At 55.9% G+C, this 10,963-nt stretch overlaps 1 protein-coding gene across 1 annotated transcript; it reads left to right on the top strand.

The window, feature by feature from the left end:
- Nucleotides 1–709: 709 nt before the first annotated feature.
- Nucleotides 710–6,768, top strand: TLR9 (toll like receptor 9). The gene is made up of 2 exons (XM_047095530.1): nucleotides 710–2,627; nucleotides 3,525–6,768. The coding sequence occupies exons 1-2, from the start codon at nucleotides 2,409–2,411 to the stop codon at nucleotides 6,615–6,617; spliced, it is 3,312 nt and encodes a 1,103-aa protein (XP_046951486.1). The 5' UTR covers nucleotides 710–2,408; the 3' UTR covers nucleotides 6,618–6,768.
- The last annotated feature ends 4,195 nt before the right edge of the window (nucleotides 6,769–10,963 follow it).

Genomic DNA, 10,963 nt, shown 5'->3' with positions numbered 1-10,963 from the left:
GGATCCTTCACTTCCTCCCACCTGCAAGGCCCCTTTTATCCTGTATAGTAACATATTCATAGATTCTGGGGATTAGGATGTGGATCTCCTTGGGGCATTCTTCAGTCTGCCACACTGGGTACATTCTGCCTGCTGGGCTTCCTGGCCTCTTTGGGGCTGCGGCATGGATCTTGGACCTCTGGATCTTGGTGTCTCCAGTCCACACGTGTGTGTGTGTGTGCAGACCTGTCAGCTCGTTGGCCCTCTCCCTCATATTTGCGTTTCTGCCCACAAGGGTCTGGCTCCCTGGTCCCAGGGTCTCTGGGAGGGACTCTTTAGGCTTGGGATTCAGTGGGAGCCAGAAATTCAGTCTGTACCTGAGAAGGGGGTGGGAGACCCCTCCTATGCCAGGTGGGAGGTGTGTAGGGATGGAGACATGAGGGGTCAGTGGCTGGGACTCAGCTGCTGAATGGGCACTGTCCTTTCTTTGGGGAGCACATCTTGGGCTGGGGCTCAGGGGAGTGTCCCATCCCTGAGGCCTTTCCCAGCCCCTACTAAAGACCCTAGAATGGGGCGCCTGGGTGGCGCAGTCGGTTAAGCGTCCGACTTCAGCCAGGTCACGATCTCGCGGTCCGGGAGTTCGAGCCCCGCGTCAGGCTCTGGGTTGATGGCTCAGAGCCTGGAGCCTGTTTCCGATTCTGTGTCTCCCTCTCTCTCTGCCCCTCCCCCGTTCATGCTCTGTCTCTCTCTGTCCCAAAAATAAATAAACGTTGAAAAAAAAAATAAAATAAAAAAAAAAGACCCTAGAATTACAAAGAGGAGAGCTGGAACCCTAGTTAGGATCTAGAGAGGGTGGCCTGTCCTCATCCATCCCCAAACACTGGTTCCTAGGTGGGTAGGAAGACCGTGCCATTACTCCCACACTGCTAAAGCCCTGGGCCTGTGTGCCAGCTGGATGCCTGGCAGCCTGGAACCTACCTTCCAGGATAGCCACCCAGAGGTGGGCATGGAAAAGCAAGGGTAGCAGGTATCTAGCCCAAGCCAAAGCCCTATTTGTTCATTCATTAATTCATCCAGCCATCATTCAGAGACATTCTGTGCCTGCCCAGAGCTGAGTGCTGGAGACTCATGGGCTTAGCAAATCGTGACCACCTTATGATGTTCTGGGCACTCTCGGCCCTGGGTATACAGACAAAAAGAGTCTTGCCATTAAGAAGCAGACATTCCAGCAGGGAAATAAGACAAACTACAAGAAACCATGGAAAATCAATGGTATGACGTGTTAGCAGGTAAAAACTTAGGACGAAGAAAAGCAGCAGGTAAAAGGGGCTTAGGAGTGCCAGATCCAGGGTGAGAGGTGTAAAAGAAGGTTGGGGAAGGCCTCCAGAGGGTAATGTGTGAGCTGAGATATAAAGGGGGCAATGGAAGGGGCCATGTGAATATCTAGGAAAAGAGCTTCCAGGCAGAGCGAACAGTAAGTCCAAAGGCCCTGGGGTGGGAAACTGCATGGGACTATTCAAGCCAGAGAAAGGAGGCCAGTGTGGGTGGAGACCAGTCAGGGAGGCAATGGGAGGCCAGATCCCATAGGACCTTTTTGGCCATTATGTAGACTGTGCCTTTGATTCCAGAAAGGGCCAAGGAGGAGTCTGAGCAGAGGAAGGACGTAACGTGACTTAGAGGCTCAATGTGAATAGGCTGTGGGGTAGGAGAGCAGAAGCAGGGCAACCCACGACTTGGTGGTAACTGCACTGGTCTAGGAAGAGATGATGGCGGCTCAGGCCAGGCCGGTGAATGTGGAGATGGTGGGCGATGGGCAGATTCTGAAGGTGGAGCCAACAAGACTTGCTGAGGGGCCCAGGTCACCCTGAGACTTTGGGCCTGTTATGATCTACTGGGTCAGAGGGAGCATGTGAAGATCCACCCAGCTGGCCCAGCTGTGGGGTGGGGTAGGTGCTTGGACAGGCCCCCAGGCACACTGGGGATGCAGATGAGGAGGCCCTGCTCCTGGAGGAAGTGGCTAGCTGTGGTGGAGGCAGGTGCAGCCTGGCTGGGGCCAATGCTGCTGTGCTCCCGGGTATGTCAGGCCCTGTGGAGCTCTGGGGACGGGGCCGCAGGGACAGGAAAAGGGCAGATGTGGGAACCACTGGCCCGAGAGAGCTCCCTTTGGGGCAGGGGCCGAGGGGCTGAGGTGTGAGGGTGAGAGTCTTCTTGGGACAGGGTGCCCTGACATCGGGTCAGCACGCCCAGCCCACGTCCAGCACTGCCCTCAATTCCAGTTTCTCATTGGCCTGACGCTGGGCTCTGGGCCTCTGTCTCTCCCTGATAACAGGTGTGAGGCCCTCTCCAGCTGTGGCACACTGTTGGGATAGGGTGGGGGGCAGTGGGGGAGTGGAAAGAGGAAGGAGTGAAGGGGCTGTCTACGTCTGCCTATGCAAATGGCCTCTGACTCACCACACCACCCACCACCTCTCGCTGTGGGCAGGATGGGGGCGAGGGAGGGGGCTACTGTGTTATTTCTAAATTCTCACTTCCTCTGTTCTCTGAGCCTACACTGTGGGAAGGGTCTGCGAGCTCCAGGCATTCTTCTCTGCCATCGCTGCCCAGTCTGCCATCCAGACCCTCTGGAGAAGCCCCTACTCCCTGTCATGGTAGGACAGCAGCCCTCAGGCCCCCAGGGAAGGGGGGCAGTGGGAAGTGGTGAGGGAGAGGCGGGTTTGGTGGCTGCAGACAATAGTGAAGGGGGTTATCCCCCAACCTGGCCCTGGGGACACTCACTGAACCCTGAAGATATCAGACCAGGCGCCTTTCTCTAGGCAATGAGACCCAAACCCATTGTGTGGATAAGAAGGCTGAGGCCTAGGGCTTCAATCAGTGGAGGCAAGGGGGCTACAAGCAAGGTGGACACGACAGGACTAGGCCCTGTCTGGCCCGTTGCTGCCCACCCCCTCTGATCTGTTCTGACCTACAGTGGGTTGAGTGCTTGGGCTGGGAGAGGTGGGTAGAGGGGGAAGAGCTGGGCAGTGCCCATCCCAGCCAGGGCCCTGGGTGGTCCTCAGCCTGGACCCCAGCAGAAGACCCTCATTCTTTCCTGGGACTTGGCCAAAGGGAGAGGGAGGAGTTGGGGGAGGTTGGTGGAGGACACAGGGGGCTTTTCAGGGTGGCTGCATGGAAGGGAGCCAGATGACTTCTTGCTCAGGAAGGAAGAGAAATGACCTCTGAGGAAGGAAAAGGGAAAGTCAGGGAGAACCTGGTGGGCCTGTTGACTGCCTGCCTGGCTCTCCTGTCTGGCTGGGGTTTGGTTTTGAGTAAAAGTTCTAGATCGTGATTCTGGATTCCAGGTTGCAGAAGCAGTTCTGAGTTGAAGGCTGGGTCTGAGACTTGAGTCTAAGTTCTCCGTGAGGCCTAGAAGTGGGGTGGGTGCTGGGCAGAGAGGCAAGAGCCTCCCCGGGGAAGGCTTGGGGAGAGGGTTTAGGAGCCCTGTTGGGAGACCCCAGGAAGGGGGGCAGGTGGATTTGGGCTGGGGCTGCACACTCACAGTCCCGCAGGGCCCCTGCCGTGGCGCCCTGCACCCCCTGTCTCTCCTGGTGCAGGCTGCTGCGCTGGCCGTGGCCCTGGCCCAGGGCACCCTGCCTGCCTTCCTGCCCTGTGAGCTCCAGCGCCACGGCCTGGTGAATTGCGACTGGCTGTTCCTCAAGTCCGTGCCCCACTTCTCAGCAGCAGCGCCCCGTGGTAACGTCACCAGCCTTTCCCTGTACTCCAACCGCATCCACCACCTCCACGACTCCGACTTTGTCCACCTGTCCAGCCTGCGGCGTCTCAACCTCAAATGGAACTGCCCACCCGCCAGCCTCAGCCCCATGCACTTCCCCTGTCACATGACCATTGAGCCCCACACCTTCCTGGCCGTGCCCACCCTGGAAGAGCTGAACCTGAGCTACAACAGCATCACGACAGTACCCGCCCTGCCCAGTTCCCTCGTGTCCCTGTCCTTGAGCCGTACCAACATCCTGGTGCTGGACCCTGCCAACCTTGCAGGGCTGCACTCCCTGCGCTTCCTGTTCCTGGATGGCAACTGCTACTACAAGAACCCCTGCCCGCAGGCCCTGCAGGTGGCCCCGGGTGCCCTCCTTGGCCTGGGCAACCTTACACACCTGTCACTCAAGTACAACAACCTCACTGCGGTGCCCCGCGGCCTGCCCCCCAGCCTGGAGTACCTGCTATTGTCCTACAACCATATCATCACCCTGGCACCTGAGGACCTGGCCAACCTGACCGCCCTGCGTGTGCTCGATGTGGGTGGGAACTGCCGTCGCTGTGACCACGCCCGCAACCCCTGTATGGAGTGCCCCAAGGGCTTCCCGCACCTGCACGCTGACACCTTCAGCCACCTGAGCCACCTCGAAGGCCTGGTGTTGAAGGACAGCTCTCTCTACAACCTGAACCCCAGATGGTTCCATGCCCTGGGCAACCTCATGGTGCTGGACCTGAGTGAGAACTTCCTATACGACTGCATCACCAAAACCACAGCCTTCCAGGGCCTGACCCAGCTGCGCAGACTCAACTTGTCTTTCAATTACCACAAGAAGGTGTCCTTTGCCCACCTGCATCTGGCTCCCTCCTTCGGGAGCCTGCTCTCCCTGCAGCAGCTGGACATGCATGGCATCTTCTTCCGCTCGCTCAGCGAGACCACGCTCCGGTCGCTGGTCCACCTGCCCATGCTCCAGAGTCTGCACCTGCAGATGAACTTCATCAATCAGGCCCAGCTCAGCATCTTCGGGGCCTTCCCTGGCCTGCGATACGTGGACCTGTCAGACAACCGCATAAGTGGAGCCATGGAGCTGGCGGCTGCCACGGGGGAGGTGGATGGTGGGGAGATAGTCCGGCTGCCATCTGGGGACCTAGCTCTGGGCCCACCGGGCACCCCTAGCTCCGAGGGCTTCATGCCAGGCTGCAAGACCCTCAACTTCACCTTGGACCTGTCACGGAACAACCTAGTGACAATCCAGCCAGAGATGTTTGCCCGGCTCTCGCGCCTCCAGTGCCTGCTCCTGAGCCGCAACAGCATCTCGCAGGCAGTCAACGGCTCACAATTTATGCCGCTGACCAGCCTGCAGGTGCTGGACCTGTCCCATAACAAGCTGGACCTGTACCATGGGCGCTCTTTCACGGAGCTGCCGCGGCTGGAGGCCCTGGACCTCAGCTACAACAGCCAGCCCTTCAGCATGCAGGGCGTGGGTCACAACCTCAGCTTTGTGGCACAGCTGCCGGCCCTGCGCTATCTCAGCCTGGCGCACAACGACATCCACAGCCGTGTGTCCCAGCAGCTCTGCAGCGCCTCGCTGCGGGCCTTGGACTTCAGTGGCAATGCCTTGAGCCGGATGTGGGCCGAGGGAGACCTGTATCTCCGCTTCTTCCGAGGCCTGAGGAGCCTGGTCCGGTTGGATCTGTCCCAGAATCGCCTGCATACCCTCTTGCCACGCACCCTGGACAACCTCCCCAAGAGCCTGCGGCTGCTGCGTCTCCGTGACAATTATCTGGCTTTCTTCAACTGGAGCAGCCTGGTCCTCCTCCCCAGGCTGGAAGCCCTGGACCTGGCGGGAAACCAGCTGAAGGCCTTGAGCAACGGCAGCTTGCCTAACGGGACCCAGCTCCAGAGGCTGGACCTCAGCAGCAACAGCATCAGCTTCGTGGCCTCCAGCTTTTTTGCTCTGGCCACAAGGCTGCGAGAGCTCAACCTCAGTGCCAACGCCCTCAAGACGGTGGAGCCCTCCTGGTTTGGTTCTCTAGCGGGCACCCTGAAAGTCCTAGATGTGACTGGCAACCCCCTGCACTGCGCCTGTGGGGCGGCCTTCGTGGACTTCTTGCTGGAGGTGCAGGCTGCAGTGCCCGGCCTGCCAGGCCACGTCAAGTGTGGCAGTCCAGGTCAGCTCCAGGGCCGCAGCATCTTTGCACAGGATCTGCGCCTCTGCCTGGATGAGGCCCTCTCCTGGGACTGTTTTGGCCTCTCACTGCTGACCGTGGCCCTGGGCCTGGCCGTGCCCATGCTGCACCACCTCTGTGGCTGGGACCTCTGGTACTGCTTCCACCTGTGCCTGGCCTGGCTGCCCCGGCGGGGGCGGCGGCGGGGCGCGGATGCCCTGCCCTACGATGCCTTTGTGGTCTTCGACAAGGCACAGAGCGCGGTGGCCGACTGGGTGTACAACGAGCTGCGGGTACGGCTAGAGGAGCGCCGTGGACGCCGAGCGCTCCGCCTGTGCCTGGAGGAACGTGACTGGCTACCCGGTAAAACGCTCTTTGAGAACCTGTGGGCCTCAGTTTACAGCAGCCGCAAGATGCTGTTTGTGCTGGCCCACACAGACAGGGTCAGCGGCCTCTTGCGCGCCAGCTTTCTGCTGGCCCAGCAGCGCCTGCTGGAGGACCGCAAGGACGTTGTGGTGCTGGTGATCCTGCGCCCCGACGCCCACCGCTCCCGCTATGTGCGGCTGCGCCAGCGCCTCTGCCGCCAGAGCGTCCTCCTCTGGCCCCACCAGCCCAGTGGCCAGCGCAGCTTCTGGGCCCAGCTGGGCACGGCCCTGACCAGGGACAACCAGCACTTCTATAACCAGAACTTCTGCCGGGGCCCCACGACGGCAGAGTGACCGCCCAGCACCCCAAGCCTCCTACACCTTGCCTGTCTGCCTGGGATGCCGGGCCTGCTGGCCCTGCAACACCACTGCTCTGCCTCCCCAACTCCCATCCCTGGCATATAGCAGATGCTCAATAAATGCTACTAGTAGGCTGAATGGCTAACCCTGAGCTCACTGAAGGTGTGAGTGGGAGGAAAGAAGGGAGAATTCGCCAGGCTTTCCTTCCTAAAGTGAGGAGGGACGAGAGGTGATTTGAGAGAAATTGAAAGGAGAAAAAGGGAGGGCCCACAGGACACAGGTCTGCAGGGGAGGGAAGCTGCTAAGGGCAGCTGCTTGGTCTGGAAAGCAGGCTGGGTCTCCTGCCCCTTTTAACCCCTCCCCATGTGTCCTGCTGTCCCCAGGCTGGGTCAGTACCTCTCTGTTGTATATTGGTCTCAGGATCTGTCTCCCACACCTGCAGGACTGAAAATGGCTTGAAGGCAGAGAACTTAATATATAATTAAATAATATAAAATTTATAAATATATAAAATATAATATATAAATATATAATAATAAATATAAATAATAATAATAAATATAAAATATATAAAATATAACATATAAAATATATTTTATAAATATAAAATATAATATATAATTAAATAATATAAAAATAAATACAAATTAAATAATATATATGTATATATATTATACTTATATAAGTATAACATATAAGTATACTTATATATTATATATTAGATACTTATAAGTATATAAGTATAATATATACTTATATATTATACTTATATAATACTAATATTATACTTATATATTTAAAGTTTATTTACTTTTGAGAGAGGGAGAGCACAAGAGGGGTTGGGAGTGGGGGGAGGGAGTGGGGGAGGGGCAGAGAGAGAGGGGGACAGAGGATCTGAAGTGCCATGAGATCGTGAAGGAGCACCACGAGATCATGACCAAAGTCTGATGCTTAACTGACTGAGCCACCTGGGTGCCTCAGACCTGCTTCATTTCTGCCCCCTGGCAAAGTCCTGAGAAGCAGCAGCCCTGGGGAGCATTCATTCCCAAGCCAAGGGGGAAAGCTTTGTCGGGAGTTCAGAGGGACATTTGTGCCCTCTGGTGGCCATGCCTGTGCTGTGCCTAAGAGGCTGGCCCAGGCTGGGGAGAGGCCCTCAGGTAGCTCCCCAAAGCAAGGAGCTGGGAGCCACAGAAGATTCTAGAGTGAGCTCACAGCCAGTCCCCTTCTGTTTTCACCTAGAGTGCATGCTGGGTCTCTGTTCTGACATCAAAGGGACACCTGGGTGAGCCACGACCTGGCTACAAAAGTGGGCCTGCCTTCCCTGCCCTTGCCTTTCACAGCTGATTGCATTTAGGTGGGAGACACAGCCACATCCGATGAGGGTGAAGTATGTGTGTGCATTTCTAGTTTTGATATCCAGTGTCGTGTCGGGTTCCAGACATTGCTCGAAGCACCAATGACCAGTGTTTGGAGACAGACTGATAGAGTCTGCACTCAAGTGTGTGGGGAGTTGTGGGTCATGTCAGGCCTGGAGCCTTGGAGGTTGCTTTGTCCTGGGTTGCTGCTTCACTGTCCCCACAGCTGAGCCTACCTTTTGAGGAGAAGAGACATGTACAGCCAGAAAGTTGGAGCTGGGACCTGGGGTGGCAGCAGAGTGGAAGCAGTTTGGCTGGCTCGGGACAGTTGGAGGCCAGCCCAGTTGCTCCAGGACTCTTAGGGTGGAAGACTGGAGCTGGCCACAGTCTTGGCTGGTCTTGCAGCCTGATTGTGGGCAGCCCTGGGGTCAGGGGGTGGGGTGCTGCTTTTGCCCCCCGCTCCAGGGCATAATTGGGAAAGAAATATGGGCCACCTTCCTCTTTCTGACTTGGGCACAGGGGCTCCTATGGCAGGCTGGTGGCCTCTGTTACCTGCTTTCCAGCTGGAAAGACAGAAAGGTCTGAACTACCAGTCAGAAGTCCCACATAGGACAGCCTGGGTCGCTCAGTCAAACAGTTAAGCATCTGACTCTTGTTTTCAGCTCAGGTTATGATCTCACGGTTTTTGTGGGGATCAAGCCCTGCATTGGGCTTCATGCTGACAACACGGAACCTGCTTGGGATTCTCTCTCTCCCTCTCTCTCTTCCCCTACCCCCCCACCACTCTCTCTCAAAATAAATAAATAAACTTAAAAAAAAAAAAGTCCCACATGGGCTCTATCCTGCCTCTTGAGAGGGCCTCTCAGCTTCTGGAGGAGCAGGCAGAAGGAATGGCATGGCCCCACGTACTTCCTTGGCCTGTGCCTGGGGAGAAAAGAGAACAAGAACTTTCACTCAGGCTGGAGTCTAGGGGAGGCCCTTGCCAAACAGCTCTTAGGCTGTTCCGGCCACACCTAGGAGCAGGAAGCAGGGCCCAATCCAGGGCCCCATGTTTTGCATGCAGGGGACACTATTTGCCTATATCTCAGGACAGCTGAGTCTGTCCTCAGGCAGTTCCCAGACGGAACCTTCATGTACCCACCTACCTCATGCTCACAGTTCTGGTTCTTTTGGGGCCTCAGATTCAGAAGAGCATTTTAGAGATGAAGCATGGGGGCTATGGCAGAATGACTGTTGGCTTAAGTGAGTCTGAATATACATGGCCCTAGGTTCAACCTACAGAAAAAAGTTCTGCTGTTGTCCCCAGGATCAGAAGGGACAGAGCTCCATTATCCCAAGTCCTGGGCTTGGGTGGGACTGCTGAGAGGGACTGCCATGGCGCTGTGTTCAAGAAGGGCACCTGTGGCTGGCTCCAGGCCCTCTCTTCTGCACTGCTGGACGTGGAGCATGAGCACCAGCTGTGGCCTGGCTCTGTAAGGCTGGGGAAGAGTGGCACTCAAGTCAGCTCACCTGGGCTAAGTACTGGCTCTGCCATTTGGATTATCTTGGGCGGTGGGCGACCTCCCCTTTGGAGCCTCAGTTTGCTCATCTGTAAATAGGGGTGGCCGGGGTTACTCTGCAGGCTGTTAGAAGGCTTGGTGCTAACGTGTGTGAAGGTCTGAGAAACTTAGCAGTCCCCAGTCATCATTATTAGGTAAGGGGCTCATGCTGATGTGGCTTTGCTTTTTCATCTCTGTACCCAGAGACTGACCCTCCACCTGGAGCACTGAACGGGTTTCGGAGGCAGATGTGATTGAATCAGGGGCACAGGAAGCTGGGAGCAGGACCCTGGTGTTGCCTCCTGTGCTTTTTGCTGTCATGGGGCAGTGAGTACTAGACAAACAGAGGTCTGGGCACAAGACTTAGGGAAATCTGATAGAGGAAAACTTAAATGTAAGGAAATTCTCCCCGCTAAGATTGGAAATGACAACTCAATGACAACAACTCAGCTCAACGACGACAACTATCTTTTCCCTCAAGGATACTGTAATGCTCCTGACGTCTCCATATTCTTGGAAGATTTCTATGATATCACACATTTCTACACTCAAGACCCTATTAGAAGCCCAGCTTCTCATTTTTAAGCAGTTCATGAATCCCACCACTTCCTGCAGATGGTACTACCATCCTTTGTTCTCGTAACCCCGAGTAGCAGTGAGGAGAGAAGGAAGATGACCAACCTCGTTGACCCAGCTGGCTCTGGGTATTATGAGAAGGAAGGGAAGTCTTGCTAAGTATTCAGAGAGAAACATTACCCAGGCTGGAGGAACAAGTCACACTGGGAGGAAAAGAGGTGGAGGGAGTTCCCGGCGTGGGAACACGGGGTGAGTTGGGGGCGGGGGGGACAATGGGAAAGCCCAGCCGCTCATGTGGGAACAGGGCTGGGAAAGCAAGTGAGACATGTTTCCTGAGCAGAAAGGAACTGTGTGGTGGTTGCGAGGTGATGTTGCCTCCCATCGTGCCCAGCGGCTGCCTAGATGTGTGGCTTTATTTGATGGGACCAGAACGCAGCCCCTCTCTCTAGGGCCAGTCCTGGAGAAGGGTGCACCCCAGGCAGGAATGCCAGTACAACTGTCTCCAGGGAGGAGAGATCCACAGCTGCCCTACTAGAGCTAAGAGAGAGGAGCAAGGCCGGGCATTGTCTTTGTCCTCCAGCTGCTTGGGGTTCTTTCAGCTCACCTATGTTTTCCAGTGAAGTAGATTTGGTATGGGCTGAATGCGTACTCTCTGAATTCATGTATTAGAGCCCTGACCCCAGTGTGGTGACATTTGGAGGTGCAGGCCTTTGGAAAATAATTAGATTCGGTTATGAAGTGAGGCCCTCATGGTGGGATTAGTGGCCTGAGAGAAAGAGGAAGAAGACCTCTCTCTGCACATTCTGAGAAAAGGTCATGTGAATTTATGGCAAGAAGAGAATAGTCTGCAAGCCAAGAAGAGGCCTCTCAC

The sequence above is a fragment of the Lynx rufus genome, unplaced genomic scaffold (assembly GCF_022079265.1).
Source record: "Lynx rufus isolate CCGP_SWC_20201006 ecotype Redwood Valley unplaced genomic scaffold, mLynRuf1.p SCAF_4, whole genome shotgun sequence".
Lineage (NCBI taxonomy): Eukaryota > Metazoa > Chordata > Mammalia > Carnivora > Felidae > Lynx > Lynx rufus.
This window is presented reverse-complemented; position numbering and strand designations above follow the sequence as displayed.